The 22,773-nt window shown below is 45.0% G+C and overlaps 1 protein-coding gene across 2 annotated transcripts in view; it reads left to right on the top strand.

Annotated features, from left to right (window-relative positions):
• The window catches only part of LMX1A (LIM homeobox transcription factor 1 alpha), a 70,671-nt gene that overhangs the window by 34,711 nt on the left and 13,187 nt on the right, over positions 1-22,773 (top strand). For both annotated transcript variants that reach the window (XM_081914931.1, XM_081914932.1), the window contains one exon: positions 17,407-17,639. In XM_081914931.1, coding sequence (XP_081771057.1) covers positions 17,407-17,639 — 233 coding nt within the window. The remainder of the gene's footprint in view (positions 1-17,406; positions 17,640-22,773) is intronic.

Here is a 22,773-nt window from a genome sequence, read left to right as displayed (position 1 = left end):
AATGTTCATGTTGCCATCCATGCAGAATGGAAAACGATATGCAACTTTACATTATTTAGCTAGTTAATTGGTATGATCAATATTTGCCTTGTAAGCTGAAATTATGGGAAAGAAAGATTTAGGAGAATCAGAAATTAATGGGGCCTGTTTTGACACAGATACCATGGAAAGAAACCTTTCCTTTGTTGAGCAAATATTTGCAGAGCAGAAGCAATAAAACGAATAGGTTTAAAGGTAATATCCTCTCTCTGAGTTGCTTGTATGAACAGTCTTTACATCTCACGCAACAATAAATGGACCAGATTCTTCATCCTGGTGGCATAGACAAACTCACACTGCTCATCACTGGTCCAAGTTGCTCTGATCTGGCTTTGAACAGCTATAAAATAGGGCTGTCCATATTCTGTACACACAATCACAGATTGCAAATTATCAATAAAAAATAGTGAAGAGTTGTGCTACTTCAAAGATTAAGAGATCTGTTCTGTGATAAGCTTCCATGGATTAAACTCCATTTCATGAGATACATGAAGCGTTATTCTGAATTTCAGCATAACCCATGATTGGTGGGAATTATAAACAGCAAGGCTGGGGGAAATGAAATGCAAAAAGTACATACCAGAATAATTATATTATTAGCAGTCATTCACAGAACAGTTTTTTATGACATCGAGGCATTGGTTAGCTAGTTTACACACATAAAGTGTGATTGAATTAAAAACCACATCTTTTTCTGATTCAAGCTACAGATGATAGAAATGAATTCAGTGATTTCCTATTGAACCCTCCCTTTGAATTATATGACATCATGATCAGACAATCAGTCATTTTATTTGAATGCAGCCTTTCCAGAGTTAAAACCATATTCAAGGCAGCTTACAACATATTAAGGAAATACGAACATTGTTGTTCTTGTTTAGTTGTTTAGTTGTGTCCAACTCTTTGTGACCCCCTGGACCAGAGCACTCCAGGCACTTCTGTCTTCCACTGCCTCCCACAGTTTGGTCAAACTCATGCTGGTAGCTTCGAGAACACTGTCCAGCCATCTCGTCCTCTGTCGTTCCCTTCTCCTTGTGCCCTCCATCTTTCCCAACATCAGGGTCTTTTCCAGGGAGTCTTCTCTTCTCATGAGGTAGCCAAAGTATTGGAGCCTCAGCTTCAGGATCTGTCCTTCCAGTGAGCACTGAGGGCTGATTTCCTTCAGAATGGATAGGTTTGATCTTCTTGCAGTCCATGGGATTCTCAAGAGTCTCCTCCAGCACCATAATTCAAAAGCATCCATTCTTTGGCGATCAGCCTTCTTTATAGTCCAGCTCTCACTTCCATACATCACTAGTGGGAAAACCATAGCTTTAACTATACGGACCTTTGTTGGCAAAGAGGGCACGAGCAACTGGAACAATTTCTACATAAATCATAAGCTCCAAAATAAAGTTACAAAAAATTAGCAGCAGCAATGACCTGCCCCCCCCAACGATACCACCTAAACTGTACACCAGGGATCAGCAAACTTTTCCAGCAGGGGGCCGGTCCACTGTCCCTCAGACCTTGTGGGGGGCCAGACTATATTTTTTTGGGGGGGCGGATGAATTCCTGTGCCCCACAAATAACCCAGAGATGCATTTTAAATAAAAGCACACATTCTACTCATGTAAAAACATGCTGATTCCCGGACTGTCCGTGGGCCGGATTTAGAAGGCGATTGGGCTGGATCCAGCCCCCGGGCCTTAGTTTGCCTACCATGCTGTACAGTATACTGTACCCTGTTCAGTTCTGTCACGTGTGGATTGAAGCAGGACAAAGTGTCTTTAAAGAAAAGGGGAAAAAATAAATCGTATGATTGGTGTCTTCTCCTGCCTCCCAACAGAGAACACATTTTCCTAGGTAACTCTGCTTCCTGGACTATTTTGATTTGACTAATTTGGCTAACTCCCCCCCCCCAAAAAAAAAACACTCTTAAAAAAAAAAAATCTGAAGCTATTATAATTTAAGAAATATAACCTCTTTTCATGACACTTCTTGCATCTCTAGTCTTTATGGCAACGCCAGCACATCTGAGTCATAACCAACAACTGTCCTGCGAATGATATGTGACACCATTATGTTATTTGGTCACCTTTGAGTTTTGTGCAGTATGTACCACTAGCAACTCTTGCATCATTCATCCCATGAAGTACAGTTACACATGTGATGGCAAGTTTATCGCGAGACTATCTGACTGTGTTTAAACGAAAATCTGTCTGTACCAAAGAATACAACCAAGTAGACAATAATGGTAATATTATGTGGAAATCTTTTCGCTCCATAACTAAGCGTGGGGCTCACTCAGTTCAGTGGGGCTTACTCCTGAGTAAAAATACAAAGCCCGTTTCCTTCCTTTTGGCTTAGCATTTCCTGTTCGTTCAAGATACATTTCTTCAGCAAATCCTGAGCAGGATAGAGAAAGGGCCTGCATATAGATGAGTGAGCAAAGGGTTGTATGAATGAGGAATGCCTCTTTTGAGACACTTAGATCCACTGTCCAGTTGGGGTTTGGGAGATTCTCATCTGGCTTGTAACTGATACCACAACAGCTGTTTTTCATTTTATAAATTAAATTTTGAAAACCAGTGGATTGCACGTTTCGGCTATAGAGCTTTAAAAAAAAAAGGAGGAGGATCAACAAAAATAATTTCCCACCTGCCACAGGGGAGTGAGCTGATAAATGAAAAGATGAAAGATTAGATCATGAAGTCAGAGTCTAACTGGAAACGGATAACTCCATTTTACAATCTCAGGCTCGCCCCCTCCCTGCAACTCTGTTTGTCAGCCGCTTTGTTCATCGACTATAGTTTACTCTGATTCAATGTTATATTGCCCACTGATTTTATGGCAGCTAATTCCTACGGAAATATAACAAACCATGCCTCGTCCTAAAAGGATATTGCCTTTGAGCTACTTAGAATTATCAGTGATGGGAGACTAGGCTTGACAAGGAACCTGCACCTTGAATGCACCTGACAGCTTCTTTACTGGCACACCTGTACACAGACTGAGCATCTGTAAAGTGCTATGTCCTTTTCCAGCTCTCCCCAACTGGCTTCCGGTCTTAAGGAAGGAAATGAGAGTCCTTGACTGCAGCTGAGGAGACAAAGAACCGCTTAGACCCCAGTTGGAGGACTGATCTGCTGCAATATATCTGTTTCCTACTAGCCACTCGCTCAAGTTATCTCCGCCTAATCCCTCGAACAATATACCCAGCAAATAATACAGTTTGTGTTGCTTAATCAAAAAAGGATACAGCCATCTGCCACCTCTGTGGGGGCTTGCAGATGGGGTTTTCTTGAGGAATCAGTGCTGCTCACATGACATCGTTGTTACCAAAATGTCAGGCCACTTTTTAAAAACATTTAATTCAACCGCATTGTCTTACGTCGAACGTAACCAAAAGACTTTATAATCTGAACAACAACAGAAAGAGACATTTTACAGTGGTACCTCAGGTTAAGTACTTAATTCATTCCGGAGGTCCGTACTTAACCTGAAACTGTTCTTAACCTGAAGCACCACTTTAGCTAATGGGGCCTCCCGCTGCCACTGCGCAATTTCTGTTCTCATCCTGAAGCAAAGTTCTTAACCCCAGGTAATATTTCTGGGTTAGCGGAGTCTGTAACCTGAAGCGTATGTAACCTGAAACATATGTAACCTGAGGTACCACTGTACGTTCTTTTGTAATTCATGAAAATATTTAATAATTAAAAGAACAACACCACTTAATTCAGATTTCCTCTTAACTCAGAAAAGCTGCTAAGAAAAAACAGTCAGTTATACATCTTCAGTCACCACTGGTGTGGCAGATCATTAGAACATTTTTCTTTTTGCCGTGTGTGGTGGTGATTCTAGTGGGTAGTCCCTATTTCCACACCCTTGATTCCCTTTGCTCCTCACTGGAGCACAACCTCGGTGCTTTGTGGCAGCCCAAACAACGTGAGTGTGCCAATTTCCGCTGGCTGCATGCTGGAGGTATGTTTAAACCCAGTGAAGCTATTCTTTCAAGATGTCCACATTTGTGGAGGGTTACCTCGGAGATATTGGGACGCGGGTGGCGCTGTGGGTAAAACCTCAGCGCCTAGGGCTTGCCGATCGTATGGTCGGCAGTTCGAATCCCTGCGGTGGGGTGAGCTCCCGTCTTTCGGTCCCAGCTCCTGCCCACCTAGCAGTTTGAAAGCACTCCTAAGTGCAAGTAGATAAATAGGTACCGCTTTATAGCAGGAAGGTAAACGGTGTTCCCGTGCGCTGCGCTGGTGCTGGCTTGCCAGAGCAGCTTCGTCACGCTGGCCATGTGACCCGGAAGTGTCTCCGGACAGCGCTGGCCCCTGGCCTCTTAAGTGAGATGGGTGCACAACCCTAGAGTTGGACATGACTGGCCCGTACGGGCAGGGTACCTTTACCTTTACCTCAGAGATAAGGGACACGGGTGGCGCTCTGGGTTAAACCACAGAGCCTAGGACTTGCCGATCAGAAGGTTGGCGTTTCAAATCCCTGTGACGGGGTGAGCTCCTGTTACTCAGTCCCTGCTCCTGCCAACCTAGCAGTTTGAAAGCACGTCAAAGTACAAGTAGATAAATAGGTACCGCTCTGGCAGGAAGGTAAACGGCATCTCCGTGCGCTGCTCTGGTTTGCTAGAAGTGGCTTAGTCATGCTGGCCACATGACCTGGAAGCTGTACGCCGGCTCCCTCGGCCAATAAAGCAAGATGAGCTCCGCAACCCCAGAGTCGGTCAGAACTGGACCTAATGATCAGGGGTCCCTTTACCTTTACCTCGGAGATAGGAATCGCAGTACAACCATTTGGACTTAAAAAAATTATAAAGCAAAGGTCCTGTGCTATACTTCTGTATTAGAATTTCAGTACAGTGGTACCTTGGGTTACATACACTTCAGGTTACATACGCTTCAGCTTACAGACTCCACTAATCCAGAAATAGTACCTCAGGTTAAGAACATTGCTTCAGGATGAGAACAGAAATCACGCAGCGGCAGCGGGAGGTCCCATTAGCTAAAGTGGTGCTTCAGGTTAAGAACAGTTTCAGGTTAAGAACGGACCTCTGGAACGAATTAAGTACTTAACCCGAGGTACCACTGTGCAATGGAACCTCTACTCATGACTACAATCCGTTCCGGTGGCCCGTTCGGACGTCGAAATGGGTCACTGGGAGAGGTGTCTTTGTGCGCAGGCGCGGGTGGCGATTGCCTGCTTCTGCGCATGCATGAATGGTGGCAACCCCCCACCCCACCCCGGTTACTTCCCCGGTGTCCTTTTATTTAAAATGCATTTCTGGGTTATTTGTGGGGCATAGGAATTTGTTCATTTTTTCTTCTTCAAAATACAGTCTGGCCCACCACATGGTCTGAGGGACAGTGGACCAGCCCCCTGCTGAAAAGGTTTGCTGACCCCTGCTTTAGATCTTAAGGAAGGCTGAGCTCCTGTTCATTTAATAACTAAGTAAAAGAAGAAATTTTGGCATGTGTAAACCCCCACGGCAGCATACCCTTTCCCCAACCTCGCACTACCTCTTATATTTCTGCGTGCCATCCAGCTGTTAATGTTTTTATTAAATTTGTCTTGTTCAGCTGGTAAATGAATGTTCCTCCTTTATCAAATGTGCATATTTTGATGCAGAAATAGAAATTTTAATAGTTGGATCTCTTCTAGTGGTACTGGAATAGTAGTAATACTGGTAATGGAAGGTGGTACTGGTGTGGTTTTGCACCCTGCACTATGTTCAGGATTAACATTCCAAATAAATGAAATAAACACACACATCCACCAAAACATATCTCTCAAGAATTCTGAGCCCAGCAATTTACTCTGTGTACCAGAACTGAACTGCCAGCCCTTCCGTACGTGAATCTACTCTTGGTTCCCCAAGCTTTCTTTATTTTAGCACTATAATTTAGTCGGGAGGTAGCTGTTTTGCTGCTGCTATTATCAGAAATCCTGGCTGAACTACTGCAAATCACCCAGATTTTCCACTAGATCCATTTCCAATGATTCAAACCATGTAATACACAACAGTGATTTTGATGAGGTTTTGCTCAGTCTCATATATATATATATATATATATATGAAAAAATAGCTATCAAAACACTTTCACTCAAATTCCTCACAAAGGTTATTTATTCCAGTTAATCTGTTAAAGGCTGTGATGTCAAGGCTGCTCTCAACACAGTTCTGTGTGTAACTCTTGTGTGCCTTCTTTGCCCCACCCCAAGCAACTCCCCCCTCATTTTGGAGGTTATGGGATTCTCCTTCCTTAAAAGTTTTTAAGCAGAGGTTGGGGGACCATCTGTCATGGATGCTTTAGCTGAGATTCCTGCATCGCAGGGGGTTGGACCAAAGGACTCTTAGGGTCTCCTCAAAGTCTACCCTTCTGTGATTCTACGATCCAACTGAAGGGACACTCAGCCTCCTAAATGGGCCACTGTGATTATATCTTCTGCCTAATCATAAATCTCAGCAGAAGCAGAAGCTCTGAGAAGAGCATTCAAAAGCTTCTGGGGATACGTTTAAACTAGGACTTAATAATTAGCAAGGTCTGTTGGACTCCCTTTGTAGGATCTTGGACACCCCCAATGCCACCCTGGAGGGGCCTGTTTATGCTGTGCTATGCTGCAAATTGCCTGGGAGTAATTAATTCTGACCGCTAGCTTCTTCCCTGTTTTCTGATAATAAATTTGACTAGCGGTGTTATATTTTCCAGTTATCTTTGTTTTCTTGGCAACAGATTGCCCCCCCCCAATTAAATTAAGGGGGCATGAAACTTACCTCCTGTTTACTGTAGCAGGGATGGTGGGGGTGGGGGGAAGTTAGGAATATTAGGGAATGAAATTAAAAAGAAGGATGTGAAGTTATTTAGGTATGCAGTGACAGCAGCTAGAATTTTGATGGCCCAGAAATGGAAAGAAATGCCGACGAGGGAAGAATGGAGAATGAAACTGATGGAATATGCAGAAATGGACAAATTAACGGGGAAATTTCGGAACCAACGCGATCAGAGATTCACCGAGGACTGGAATAAATTTACAGAGTATATCAAAAATGTATGTGAGGAGCAATTAACGCTTGTTGGCTTTCAAGAAGCTCTGTGAAAATGACTGATAGAAATGTTGCTTAAAAGATATGATAAGATTAAGAAATGTGAGTAATTGTGATAATATGGAAAATTGTCAGACAGGCTGAGGGAAGTCTAAAAGATGTATATGTTAGAAGTGGATGTTAAACATGGATGGAATGCAAATTGGAAATTGAATAAAAATTAATTATAAAAATAAATAAATTAAGGGGGCATGAAACTTACCTCCTGCTTACTGTAGCAGGGATGCTGGAGGTGGGGGAAAGTTTGGATACTACAGTGGTACCTCAGGTTACAGATGCTTCAGGTTACAGACTCCGCTAACCCAGAAATAGTACTTCGGGTTAAGAACTTTGCTTCAGGGTGAGAACAGAAATCGTGCTCCGGTGGTGTGCCAGCAGCGGGAGGCCCCATTAGCCAAAGTGGTGCTTCAGGTTAAGAACAGTTTCAAGTTAAGAACGGACCTCCAGAACAAATTAGGTTCTTAGCCCGAGGTACCAGTGTATTTACGGGGAGGCAAAGACTTCAGTCTGAACTAAACGAGAACAGCTTAATCACCGTCCATGTAAATGAAGAACCATAAAAAAAGCAAAGAACCATAATCTTTCTAGGAAGTTGTCCTGAATGTTTATTTTGCCTTACTGTGGTTTCAATAGCTTCTTTAGGTTTCCCTATTATTGTACAAACCTGCACGACTTGTTTTTACTAGAGAGGCTCATAGGACATGGGCATACACACATAAATACCCCACCCAAATGAGTAGGTATAACCCAGGCAATGGCGGCTGTATTGTAACATTGTCCTCTCCCTTAAAATCTATTGTCTGTCTTCAGCTGGTGTGCATTTTATGTCTTTGATTTGGGGATGGGAGGCTTCAATACCTGCCCTTCCACAAACACCTCACACATATATTCTCTTTATTTTCCAGTGTGGTGAGTGCAGGAGTTCTTCCCAGCGTAACATGGCCTATTAGCGGCAATAGTGTTATTTGTTTTCTAATATTTCTTCATGCCTCATTTCAAGCCACAAGTAGGGAAACATAAAGTGGTTTTTACACGGACGTTATTTCTTGTCTTCCTTGCAGTGCATCCATGTGCTAGGGCATTAGCTGAAATTAATGGAGTTTTTCCGATATACCTAATTTTTGCCTTGGTAGCTAAACCTCTGGGAGCCTTAAATGTTGCACTGTTGGCATGAATGGGCATGAATTTAGTCAAGGAAGGGATGCAGAGAAAGGGGTGGGTGGACCACAAAATTCTCCAATAAACCTGATTCTGCTGAGAATACATTTTACAAACATGCAGCTAAGTTGGCTCCTTTTGTTGAAGGGTTTGTTAAGCATTAGCTAAAGAATGCCATGGTCCAGCCTTCACGGTATGAAACCTAATTCTTCCCCTTTCTGGAGCCATGGCATGGGGTGTTTAATTTTTCTCTCTCGGTAGGGCTGCAGGCCCTCCGGTACTCCAGCCAAAAAACACTCATATTTTTGCAGGCTTAGCCCCTACCCGGTTGCCAGGCAGTAAAATGGACATTTGTCCACCACGGGGGGGGGGGGAGGTAGGAGAGGCAAAGGGAGATAAGAGTTGTGCTAACAACCTCAGAAATTGTCCCTCTTCAATCTGTTTACTTGACAATGGCGATATTTTATTTACAGAAAGAGCACACTACAAAGGTTTAAAGGAATGACTATAGCAAGCCTCAGATATCTAAATCTCGAAATGTTCCATTGGTGGTTCAAGACTATTTGCCTCATGATCATGGTTGGAGAGGTTAAAGAGGGACCTTTGCTGTACTTTCGGTCTGTAAAAAAGAAGAAGAAAACAAAACAGGGAGACCTCACCAGCAATGACAGAGCCTCTCTGTCTATCTTGGGTCCACCCTTCTTAAAGTAGAAAGGCTTTTTCAAATGTGTAGTTGTGAACCAGGGCTTTCCCCCCCAGCCACAACTCAGTTCTGGCACCTCTCAGGTGGGCACCTTTGCCATTATAAGAGAACAAGGGAGGCGTTTATGGTGAGTTCCCCCACCTCTTTTATCATTATAGAAAAATAGCACTGGTGTGAACACATGCAAGCAAGCGAGAGGGAGCAGGATTGTGATGGCAGCATCGCCCCCTCTGACGTACTGTCTGCACAAATCCACAGCACATACAAGTGGGACATATATAAACTCTGTACAGTCATACCTCGGGTTACAGCCACTTCAGGTTGTGTTTTTTCGGGTTACACACCTGCCGAAACCCGGAACGGGTTACTTCTGGGTTTCGGTGGTTGCACATGTGTATAAGTGTTAAATCGTGTGTTGTGCATGCACAGAAGCACCAAATTGCAACCCGCGCGTGCGCAGATGCGCCACTGCGGGTTGCAAATGTGCATCCCGCACGGATCACGTTCGCAACCCGAGCGTCCACTGTACTCATGCCAAGACCTCTGTAAAAGCAGAAAGCAAACAGCACTCTGTGAGTTCTCAACCATGCATACAGAGCCTAAACACATACAGTTAGTATCCTTGCAGTGTCTGTGCACACAGTCTAATGCAGGCTTCCTCAACCTCAGCCCTCTGGATGTTTTGAGACTACAATTCCCATCTTCCCTGACCACTGGTCCTGGTAGCTAGAGCTCATGGGAATTGTAGGCCAAAAACATCTGGAGGGCCAAGGTTGAGGAAGCCTGGTCTAGTGAATGTATGGGGGGGGGCTGGACTTTAATTTCTCATAATATGTCTCGTTTATATGATACGTTGGTCTATAGAACCATATATTTTGATATGATATGTTGAATCGCATTTGAAAAGAATTTATATAGTTGCATACAGCCTGGTATGTTGTTTGTGTTGTCATCAGCTTTGCAAGGAAGGCTGGCCATACCTTTGCTGACCTTCTGTTGGCAGAATAAACATGTTTTTATTTAGACAGGACTTTGGCCCATAGGCTGACTTGAAAAAGATGTTGCGATTGATTTTTAAATTGGATTTTAGTGGTGTTTTGCCTCCTTTGGTTTTATCGTGTTTGTTAGCTGCCTTGAGCACCATTTGGTGGAAAGGCGGGGTACAGAAACATAAAATAATAAATAGTATTCATAAGGTCACAGCATTAGGCATGAAGTGCAAAAAAGGGGCAAAGTGATGTTCTCTCCCTCCCTTTCTTAATACAGTGGTACCTTGGGTTACAGAAGCTTCAGGTTACAGACGCTTCAGGTTACAGACTCCACTAACCCAGAAATAGTACCTCGGGTTAAGAACTTTGCTTCAGGATGAGAACAGAAATCACACGGCGGCAGCGGGAGGCCCCATTAGCTAAAGTGGTACCTCAGGTTGAGAACAGTTTCAGGTTAAGAACGGACCCCCAGAACGAATTAAGTTCTTAACACGAGGTACCACTGTACTGGAACTCACAGTCACCAAATGAAGTAAATTCCAGATGGGCGAGATAATATGCTTCTTCACACGGCGCATAATTAACTTTCAGAATTAATTGCCAAAAAGGCATTGTGGTGATCCTGACTTAGAATGTTTAAAAGAGGATTTGACAAATTTGTGGAACAGGAGTGGTTTTCTAACCAAACAGCACTCCCAGATTGCACTCCTTATTATTCAAGGAAAGGCCCTTCCAGAGTTGGTTGCATATCACATCTCTGGCCAGACAAGCCACCAACCAACAGAACCTCCGCCTTGTCAAGATTGAGTTTCAGTATTTTTTTACTCTCATCTGGGACATTATGGCTTCCAAACATGTCCCCTGAGCCACACTTGGCTCAGCTTGGGAACACAGATAGAGATGGGTGCTATCAGTGTATCGCCGACACCATCACCATAACCTCTGACTTCATTTGAAAGTTGAACACAATGGATACTTGAGGAATCCCATAATGCCAATATCAAGGGGCAGAACCGAAGTTGCCTAATATCACCCTCTGCAATCAATCCTCCAGACGCTTCAGGTTACAGACTCTGCTAAGCCAGAAATAGTACCTCAGGTTAAGAACTTTGCTTCAGGATGAGAACAGGAATCGCACAACGGTCGCGCAGCAGCAGCAGGAGGCCCCATTAGCTAAAGTGGTGCTTCAGGTTAAGAACAGTTTCAGGTTAAGAATGGACCTCTGGAACGAATTAAGTTCTTAACCCAAGGTACCACTGTACCTCCGATCCACAACCCAGAAAACCAACCAAGGTATTACCAATTGCAAGCTGTTATTATCTCAAACTCAGATTCACCTCAAGACTTACCAAATATCAGAAAGAAAGCTTGACGGCATTGTTTACGGTATGTCCACATCGTTGATCGTTCCAACATGGTAAAAGAAGCATAAACGAACCAAAGTTTTATCATTTCATTTCCTTTTAATTGTGCATTTGTGGTTAAAAAAAAATTAGATGGGAAGTGAAACTACTGTAGAAGAAACTTTGTGTTTTGAAAGAAACTTAAGAGAATAAGCACAGCAAGGACGGAATAGGGTGTGGATGGAATTTATTGTTTTCTCTTTGCCCGTCTTTGTTTCCTTAAGCCTTCAAACTTAATAAACGGTGAGTCCTTTGGAGACAGCAATGGATTCTGATGCAATTGCTATAAGCTGCCCAGAGCCCACAGGATAGGATCACCCACCAACTGCCTCTTTCTCAGCCTGGGCTTCTATGTTTTTCTAAGCACTGCACTGGTGGGGGGGCAGGGGGACCACCCTTCAAGCAACCTGATTTGGGGGGAGCAGTTTGTTTCTCCTCTCTCCCCCCTCCCGTTTCCATTTCCTTTTAAATGGAGAAAACACATTATGCACATTAATGGCAGCTAAAGCTGTGGGATAAGGAGATGGAGGGAATTCTTGTGTCCGTCCAGTATTTATCATGGAATCCCTGACTCTCCACGGCCTGTTCTGGAGGGATTTGAAGGTCATTGTTCAAATGCGTCACATGCAACTATCATGGTAACAAACAGCAATCTAGAAGCCCCTGTCAATCACGTTCCTTTCTGTTCTGTCATGTCAGAAAAATGTTGTTCGTTGGGAGGGACAGCCCTGCAAATCCCATCTATTTCCACACACACCCTTCCATCTGTGATAGCTTCACAATTAATGCTCCGTGCCAAGGAAAGTCAGTTAAAGAAGGCAAATGTCTCATCAGCCGGACCTGATTGCAACTCCTTCAGTTGCTCTGGATAGTTTTATATCAGGTGTTCGATTTGGTGATAGCCTGTGGCCTCTATCCTATCAAGTAATGAAATAATGAAATGAAAACGAGGCCTGGGGGGCAGCGAGGAATAGGCTAGTGGACTTCTCATCTCACCCTCATGTAATCTGTGAAGTCACTGTTAGTGGAGATTCTGTAGCAGCACTCGTCCATCTGCGTTTTGAGAGGGTCAGGGAGGGAGAGGAGATACCGTATTTTTCACTCCATAGGGCGCACCAGACCATAGGGTGCACCTAGTTTTTAGGGGGGGGAATAAAGGGGGGGAAATGGGGGAAAGGGGATGGATCCCGCTGGCTGTCTTGGCTTTCTGTTTAGCCACGCACAACCTCTTCAGCCGGGAGAGGCTGCGCGCGGCTTTGGCAGAAGCCAAGACAGCCAGTGGGATGGATCCCGCTCGCTGTCTTGGCTTCATTTTTAGCCGCGGGGCTGGGGCGGGGGAAGCCAGAGCTTCCCCCGACACCAGCCCCCAGAACAGGTCCAGGAGCAGTGGCAAGGTTGCGCACAGCCTTGCCGCCGCTCCCGGAGCTTGCGGTGCTGGGGGCGTGCTCCGAAGTTTTGCGGATAGCTGCCTGAAGCCTGGGGAGCGCAGCGAGAGTTGGCACTGCACTCCCCAGGCTTCAGGCTTCAGGCTGCTATCGGTCCTATAGAGTGCATCCTATAGAGCAAAAAATACGGTACATTTTGTCCTTATGAACCATTCGGAGTGCTGATCTCTGTCTCCGGTGTGGCAGGGCCCCGGCTGCATGAAAAGAGCACGCATGTTTGCTGGATGCTCTCACTGCTGCTGTTGCCGGATCTCAGCAGACCTTTGAAAAATAGGACCCTCAGTAAGAGCAGCAAGTGTTTGCAATTAGCTTCCCCATATGGTGGATTTTGTTTTCTGCATCTTCTCGGCAGAATAAGAGCCAAATATCTGGCATAGCACAATATCCAGTGTGGTGTTAGCTCATCTTACAAAAACCACAGGCTTGTCAGAGTTAAGTGGTGCTTCAGAAAGTCAGCGAAGGAATCTCCCATCCGTCAGTGGGTCAAGCTCATTCTCATGTCTCCTGTTACCAGGCAGCTCAGTGCTGTGTCTACCACAGGATCGTACCTCCTCCTGCTGCTATCCCTGGCCAGGACTGGAAGATTATCTTTTCTTCCTCCCTGGGCTGAATTTGAGATATGATGTGGTGCAGCACTTTGCGGCTGTCTGTCTGCATTTTCATTGTTCTTTTCTTCCAGCAACAAACACTGGTGGTCCATTTTGCAGGGACAAGAAGCCCCCTTTCTTAAACAGCCCAGCTTCTTCTTGTTGTTTCAATCAGTAATATATTTCAATTTTTCATTATTGGGAACAATAAATAATAGATGAAATGAAGGTCTGGGGGGGCGCACTTTAAATATGAAAAAGCAGATACAGTGGCACCTTGTTTTGAGAACAGCTTTGTTTATGAACAAATTGGATTAAGAATGCTGCAGTAGCATTAAGAAGTAGGTGTTTTGGTTTGTGAACTTTGCCTTGGAATAAGAACATGTTTCGCTTCCTGTTGAGTGTGTTCCATTTGTAAATTGAGTCCCCCACTGCTATGGGGAAGGCATGCCTTGGTTTAAGAATGCTTTGGTTTAAGAACAGACTTTGGGAATGGATTAGGTTCGTAAACCAAGGTACCACTGTACATACCTTGGGGTAAGGCTGGAGTATTTGGGCTAGGCTGTTTTGGTGGGTAAGCTGAAAATGCACCCTGAGACTGGAATGATTTAGGAGAGCTTGGTGAATTTGAATACTTTTCAGGGGCGGGTGGCATTATTGACAAGGCTGCCGTGGTTTTCGATTTGCTTTTCCACAATGAAAACATTACCGTCTAATGTCTGCTCTTCTCCCCCTTGGACATTGCCATCAAAATGAAGGGCAGTCTGCTGTGCTGCTCTGCCACAGTTTGAAGGAGCAGGAAAGCATTTTTACTGGGGGGGGGGGCTTCTGCTGCCTCAATCATGGTAAGGCCCCCACGTAATAGACAAGTATAAGCATTTGCTAAGCCCCTGCCCAAGTTGCTGGAAATGGCTCCACAAAAGTTTGTGCATGCTATGTTCAGCTCAACACTAATAATCATCAGGAAGAAAAGAGATTACAATAATTACAATAAATTATGATCCCGTCACAACAGTTTTGGACATCTGCGGAATTGTGACGTATCTGGTCTTTCATCTTCAGTCAGATAAATAGAAAGATAAGCAAGACCAGGGACAGCAAGCAGATGAGGTAGTAAACTTACTCCCTGGACAACAGGGATGCCAGCAAGATGGAATGCGGGTGGCGCTGTGGTGTAAACGACTGAGCCTCTTGGGCTTGCCAACTGGAAGGTTGGCGGTTTGAACCCTCCTGACGGAGTGAGTTCCCTTTGCTCTGCCTCAGCTTCTGCCAACCTAGTAGTTTAAAAGCACACCAGTGCAAGTAGATAAATAGGTACCACTGTGGTGGGAAGGTAAACAGCATTTCTATGCGCTCTGGTTTCTGTCACAGTGTCCCATTGCACCAGAAGTGGTTTAGTCCTGCTGGCCACATGACCCGGAAAGCTGTCTGTGGACAAACGCCGGCTCCCTCGGCATGAAAGCGAGATGAGCGCCGCAACCCCATAGTCGCCTTTGACTGGACTTAACCGTCCAAGGGTCCTTTACCTTTTACTTTTTTCTGTGAATTTTCACTGTATGTGGATTGGATCCACAAAAGAAGGCACAATTTGCATGAAAATTTGCAAATGCTTATTTATACTGTATTTATAGATGCAAAATTAGAAATCATTTACTAAAAGAAAAATATACACCTCGCCATAGTGGAGGAAGCCATAACCAGGTGTAAAAGCTAAAGGGTAAAGGGACCCTTGACCATTAGGTCCAGTCATGACTGACTGTCGGTTGCGGCGCTCATCTCGCTTTATTGGCCGAGGGAGCCAGCGTACAGCTTCCAGGTCATGTGGCCAGCATGACTAAGCCACTTCTGGAGAACCAGAGCACCGCACAGAAACGCCGTTTATCTTCCCACCAGAGCGATACCTATTTATCTACTTGCACTTTGACCTGCTTTCAAACTGCTAGGTTGGCAGGAGCAGGGACCGAGCAATGGGAGCTCACCCCGTTGCGGGGATTCGAACTGCGACCTTCTGATCAAGTCCTAGGCTCTGTGGTTTAACCCACAGCGCCACCCGCATCCCATAACCAGATGAGATCCCCTCTGATCCCCATTTGTACCCTCTTGGTTTCAGTAAGCATATGGCAGGGATAGGAAGCCGTCCCCACTGCCCACCCCATAAAAGGTCCCCATAAAGTGCCGTTGACTCATGGGCTGGAGGGATCAACCAGGAGCTGAACATGAGCAATATGATTGATAGGCACAGCATGTCTACAGGCGAACCCATAAACGAAATCTAGAAAAAGGGCCAGCCAGTTGAATTTCTGCCAGCCACACAGCTGTTAAAGAAACAAGAGCCCTGCTCTCTCGCCATGGCAACCTTAAACCACGTCAAGAATCCAGGTTTCTTGAGTCTTAAGCTAGTTGCAGGTCTTTCATCAGTTGATCTTAGACTAGCAATCCAGTACAAGATCATGTGCGAAATTTCAGGTGGCCGGGAAGTGTTTTAAGTCAACAGAGATTTATGGCAACCAGTGTTTAGGTGCCCAGGTCTAGATAAATTCAATATCTAACTAGAAGGCAAGCAGTGTATTCTAAGAAATTTTGTTGTGCTCTTTATTTATACTTCATAATAATTTCTGCAACGTGATCAGTACATGTACAACAGCCAGTCATGAACTCCATTCTTTGCTGCAACCTTTTGCTTCTGGGTAGACATGTTACGGCCCTCTTCAGGTTTCTGAGCTCAGCCACTGTGACACTTTCACACATTGCTGCATGTGAGACTGAAGTTGGCAGGTTTGTGATTCCTCCCATTGGCTCTCGTGAGCTGCCAAATACATCCACTGTATGTGTGTTTGTTGTGCTGGGAGGGCAAAGCTATATGGTGATCACAGTGGCGTAGCGTGGGGGTTGCAGGGGGGGCCGGCCGCACCGGGCGCAACATCTGGGGGGGGCGCGCTCGCGCTCGCAGCTCTCTGCCCCTACCTGGCTCACTCACTCTCTCTCACTGCAGTGCTGGCTGTGCGAATCTGATCCGAGCCGCCGGGTCGCCACCCACTGTGGAGGGGGTGGGTGCCAGGCGTGCGGTGCGGAGAGAGAGCGAGGGACTATCTGGGGGAGGGACAGTGCAGCGGCCGCCCAGCGCAGCGCTGAACACGGGAGAGAACCACACCAGACCAGACCAGGCAGCAGCAAGAAGAAGCTGGCAGCGGCGGCAGGTTAGGGGATAGGGGGCGCAAATTACTTGCCTTGCCCCGGGTGCTGACAACCCACGCTACGCCACTGGGTGATCGGGCAGCAGTAGATCACAGAGATTACTCTCACACCTGTTTCTCCATTTTGCCTCAACCCTCAACCTGTCACAGGTGCAGCCCACTTGCCAGAATGTTCGAAATCAAAAGTTTGCAATGGCAACCCTGTCTCTGCAAGACGAGCCCTTCTCTTCTCTGTGGCCTGCTTGCCTTTTATGAGAAAGCAGTGTGTTGTTTAAAGTGGAGAAACTTTGGGTCATTCCCCACCCCTTCTGCCCCCACCACAATCTGGAGCAGTACACAGTCCAGGAAATATTTTAACGCCTTAGTTCAGACTAGTTCAGGGCTTTGCCACCTTGCACCATAGCTATTGCAAGGTTCAAGAAGCTCAAAGGTTGATATTCCCTCCAACCCATGACATAAGGGCTACAAACTGGTGGGTGTTTGGCTAGTTGTGTTCTAGAGTGAGATTTTCTCCAGAAAGCCAGAGGGCACCCTAGTTGCCCTGAACTGAAATTCAGTGACACAAAAAATTGTCAGTAAAAGCGAGATTAAAGCACAAGCTTGGGGCAATGTCATCGCAGAGAAAGAAAAACAAGCCATTTCTGCCTTCCGATTCCAGCACAAGATAGCCTTAACTTTTGGGGGGCAACGTAAGGGAGTAATGGGGTCTGTTCCAAAACCCACTGCTGAGCTGACCACCCCAATCAAGGCCTAAACCTAACAATCTGCTTTGGGCCTTTTGCATGGCAGACTCTTTGCAGTGAAATGCAGCAGCTGCTTTGGAGCCATTGCCCCCAGCGAGTTCGTCATGCGAGCCCAAAAAAGTGTCTACCACGTAGGCTGCTTCTGCTGTTGCGTCTGTGAGAAGCAGCTTCAGAAGGGGGACGAATTTGTCCTGAAGGAGGACCAGCTGCTTTGCAAGAGCGACTATGAGAAGGAGCGTGAACTACTCAGCCTAGTGAGCCCAACTGCGTCTGATTCTGGTAAGGGGGTCTTAAGGGTGCTGCTGGTTACTGTCTGCCACAGAAGGGGCTCTTGTTGTGATATTTGGGGGTCAGGATATCAAATGTTCCCCGGTGACATTCCCCAATCTGCTCTTAGTTTTATAATTTGAAATCCTCTGGGCTGCAAAATATCTGTTCTTTATTTCTGATTCACACCAACCCCAGGGGAAGGGAGCAATGTTGTTGTTGTTGTTTAGTCGTTTAGTCATGTCCGACTCTTCGTGACCCCATGGACCAGAGCACGCCAGGCTCTCCTGTCTTCCACTGCCTCCCACAGTTTGGTCAAACTCATGCTGGTAGCTTCGAGAACACTATCCAACCATCTCGTCCTCTGTCGTCTCCTTCTCCTTGTGCCCTCCATCTTTCCCAACATCAGGGTCTTTTCCAGGGAGTCTTCTCTTCTCATGAGGTGGCCAACATATTGGAGCCTCAGCTTCATGATCTGTCCTTCCAGTGAGCACTCAGGGCTGATTTCCTTCAGAATGGAGAGGTTAGATCTTCTTGCAGTCCATGGGACTCTCAAGAGTCTCTCCCAGCACCATAATTCAAAAGCATCAATCGTTTCAGCTCTCACTTCCATACATCACTACTGGGAAAACCATAGCTTTAACTATACAGACCTTTGTTGGCAAGGTGATGTCTTTGCTTTTTAAGATGCTGTCTAGGTTTGTCATTGCTTTTCTCCCAAGAAGCAGGCGTCTTTTAATTTCGTGACTGCTGTCACCATCTGCAGTGATCATGGAGCCCAAGAAAGTAAAATCTCTCACTGCCTCCATTTCTTCCCCTTCTATTTGCCAGGAAGTGATAGGACCAGTGGCCATGATCTTCGTTTTTTTGATGTTGAGCTTCAGCTGAAGCTCAAGGGAGCAATATTTAAAAGCAATAGAATAAATCACACCTAACTTTAAAACAAGCAAGCAAGCAAGGAAACACGGAAACAAACAAACCTGTATCTGATTAAAATAACTCCATATCTGCTTAATCCATCAAAAAACTCTGTGGAGAATGTTCCCTCACAAACCTGTTTCTGGATTGTGTCTGAGTTCTGACTTAGCCTTCTCCCCAACATGTTAGTGTTCCATGCACAGGGAATTGTTTTGCAAGGAGGAGTGATAAATATTGTGGCCCAACAGCCACAAACTGAAGGAGCCCAGCCTCAGGCCAAAGGTAGTTTTGTAAACTCAGTTAAAACTAGGTTTTGGACCCTGTCAAGTCTCGTGCATTGTCTTGAACTGCCCAATTATCCCTCCCCCACTTATCATTGTGAATAAATCTTGAAGCAGTTTATAAAGAAGTAAATAAAAATGCATTCAAAACCATTTCAGTTTCAAAAATAGTACAGGTATCTCATACCATTCAAGGCAGTAGGATCAGTGCTACAAATCAGGGGAACAAACAAGCGAGTTTTTAATAAATGCCAGAAGCACCCAAAAGTTGATGCCTCCTGAGTCCAAGGATGGAAGGTATCTCAGAGGACAGGCACAACTATGAAGAACACTCACTTTTATAGGGTGACCAGATGATGTTCCACAAGTTGCAGCACAATCAACAAAGCCAGTCCCTTGTTATCTAATGTCCCAATGGTCTCCCTGACCTCTTTCCTACTTCTCATGTATTTAATTTATTTTAATATTTGTCTTAGTGTTTTTATCAATATCCTCCTCATTTTTTATTTGCTTGCCTTATTTTCAGCTGATATACGTTTTCCTTGAGTTTGTACCCTATTTTTTGTTCTCATTTGGTCAAGACTCTCATTTTCCGAAGGAAGCCTTCTTGCCTCTTACGATTCCCTTTGTTTCTTTGTCATGACTTAAGCATGCATCTATCCTTTCAGTGTGAGATTCGTTGTTACAACACATTATCCTTTAGTCATCTCCTTGATTTCTTCCTCCATCTCAAGATCACCTTCCAAATCTTTGGTCGGGGTCAGGGGCAGGCAGTGCTGAGCAGTGGGCAGGGACCTCATGTCCAATCAGAAACCAAGAAACGTTGAAACAAAGTTAGCAACTGGTCCTTCAGTACCCTGGACAGATCACAAGGAACAGACAATTTCAGCAGGTTCTTGGCACCTCCTGAGCCTTTCCATACCCCCCTGTGGTTCTGAGGGTGCCAATCCCTTGGGAGAATCTGATTCAGTGGGTGTTGCCTTCAGAGATACCAGTCTATGGCTTGAAAGACTGTTTGCTTGGGTGCTGGGGCCTTAACACTTGGGCAGTTTCTGCCACTGGCCCTCCTGGCATTCCTCTCCCTCCATGTCAGAGTCCCTTGGAGCAACGAGAGAGATAAGAGGCAGAGAGCAGGAATGAGTAAGAGTACATAGGAAAAGTTTTCTTCTTTTGCCAGCTGTAAATCCAAGAGTGCAGATGACACCTTTTTCAGAGAAAGGTTAGGATTGTAGGACGGACCGGACTCTCTCACACACTCACCCACATCACAAACAGCACCGTGATGGCTTTGATAATGACACTTTTGACAGAGAGGTGACATTAGAAAATACAGATGCCATGTAGAACAAAACCAGCAAAATGCTGCCATCTTCTGGCAGACGGGCGGTAAATAGAGTGAAGTAACTAGATACGCAACGAGAAAGAGCCAGGTTTGATTGAAAAGACTCAGTTGCTCTGCCCAGATAGTTCTCAGAAGTGAGAGCAGTTGTATCACATTCTTCGCGAAGGAGGCTGGGCTCAGTGGAGCAGAAGACCGAGACTGCCAGACTTGGCCTATTGAGCCTCAGCCCCATTCCACGGCTTGCTGCCAGGTTGTCATGCGTCTCTGTTTGCCCCTTAGAGGTACCATTCACAGGTTTCTTCCAGGAATATTTCCTGAAATTGAACACAACGCCCCAACTCTGATATCATGCCGAGCACTGAGTAGAATGAGGCAAAAGCAATAAAGAGTCTTGTGGCAGAAATGGATTATGGCAGAAACTTTTGAGGACCACAGTCCATTTCATCAGATGCATGTATTGTAATTCTAAATTGGAAAGATATGGTGGTTGAAAAAGTAATGGAGGGAAGCCAAATGGAAATGAAATGCAAAAACAATAGACATTAATACCCTCAGATTCCCTAAAACTAGACCAAATCACTGCTCAAAGACTGATCCGCCAAAGACTGGATGACATCTATTTACAGCGAAATTATACGCTGGGGGGAGGTGTTTGTTCGCCCCAGAACATTGGTATCACTTTAACTTACTGCGTTCCATCATACCTCTCCTCCCTTTCGACTGTTGCCCATAGCCTGGCCTTCACCAAAGCGAGGTTCAACGTTTTTCCCTCCAGCATCCTGAGACGTAGATTCTCAAAGGGCCAAGCCCCCACCACATGCGAATGTGATAAGGAGACGCCGGAGTCGCTCCAGCACATTATGTTCACTTGCCCCTTGTTCAATGTGCCACGGGCAAATTTGCTGGGATCAATCATACAGAAACTAGAGGGTACCCCACCAAAATTCCACCTTGCCCAAATCTTGCAGGATAAGGATACTCATACGACCCTGAAATTGGCTAGGTTCCTGGTCGCTGTCCTTACCCAAAAGCGACGCCAAGGAGCACTACAAGCTAACTAAGGCGTAGTATGCCATTCTATCTTATAGTATTTTATTGTTTTAGTGGTGTTTTAGCGGCTGTTTTTTTTTTCCCCACGTGCACAAGCTGCTACTTATGTGTTGTTTTTACCTGTATGGGCCTACGGCCGTAATAAATATTATTGTTATTATTGTTATTGTTATTATTATTATAGACATTAAAGACTCCTCTAGACGACCTGTTCAGGGAGCATTTGTCCTGATTTGCTTGCACAAAGCTTCATCTCGAGGTTATGTGGTGTCTCCTCATTACAGAGCATTGCTTCTGATTTGTTAGTGAGGAGATCATGTGACAAGAGGCATTTATTTTGATTTATCTGCCTGGTGGTGTCATTATCGCACATTTTTTTTGTCCGTGTCCCTTTCCTTTTCCTTTTGCTTGCAGTTTTATTTATTTATTTAAGTTCTTATGTTCCATCGGTAAACATTATCATATTACATCACAAGGCTTATTATACTGTAATTTTCAGCATGTATACAAAGTTTATATACTTAAAGGGAAAACAAAAACAAAAACAAAACACAAGGACAAAAAACTATTCCAAAATCATATATACACCAACACTTTGGACTTCCTGTCTATCCCGTTGTATATTCCTTTTCTACAAATGAATGTACTCTTATTATTGTATATTTCTTTACATTTTATCGAATACATTCCTATATCAATATGTACCCTTGGTCTTATTTCTCAACTCAGTCTCTCTCCAACGTCAATCGAATGCTAGCACAGATAGCGAACCTTTACCGTATTTTTGAACATATATCTATCCCGTCCGTGTCCCTTTCCTAAGGACAATCTGACCTTTCTTTCCCCCTAAAGAAAGAAAATGTGCTTTAATCCACTTTCCTTGCGCAAACCTAGATCTCTGCTACACTACATTCCTAGAAGAGAAGACAATGGAGCACAACTTGATGTCATCTACAGCTCAAAGCCAAAGTTGCTCCAACATACTTCCAGTGGTCTATAGCCAATACTTGCCAATAACACTTCCCTCTTGCAGGTCTTGGGTAGTTGACCTGTATTTGGTTGCAAACAGCTAGTCTCCTTTGAGCCTCAGACTCTTTCCATCACTAGTTGGACCACATACAGACCACATAACAAAGGCACAAACACAGAGACCAAACCCCACCACAAACCAAGATGCCATGGTTGCTCTCATATCTACTCAGGTAACACTATTACAGGACCTAACAGTGTCAGCCACAGCATCACAGATTGCCTCACTTGCTCATCTTCTGCCGTGATATGTGCTATCACCCGCCAGGAATGGAGAAACAGACCTGTCTTCATACGATAAACCAATGGAGCAAAACTGGCCAGGTAGAGGCGTGGATAATTTGGCTGCAAGAGCAAGTTCTGTGCAGCTGATCTGTGCAGAAAACAAGCTTGGACCTCCCACCCATCAGTTAAAGAATGCTTGGTTTGGCTGTGTGACTGAGTTCTTCATGCGCAACTTGCACACAGCCAATCAACTTGAGCTTCCTGCCCATTTGCTAAGTAGGCAATTCAAGCCTGCTTATGA

Source organism: Podarcis melisellensis (genome assembly GCF_964234715.1).
Source record: "Podarcis melisellensis genome assembly, chromosome: 6".
In the NCBI taxonomy this organism is placed as follows: domain Eukaryota; kingdom Metazoa; phylum Chordata; class Lepidosauria; order Squamata; family Lacertidae; genus Podarcis; species Podarcis melisellensis.
This window is presented reverse-complemented; position numbering and strand designations above follow the sequence as displayed.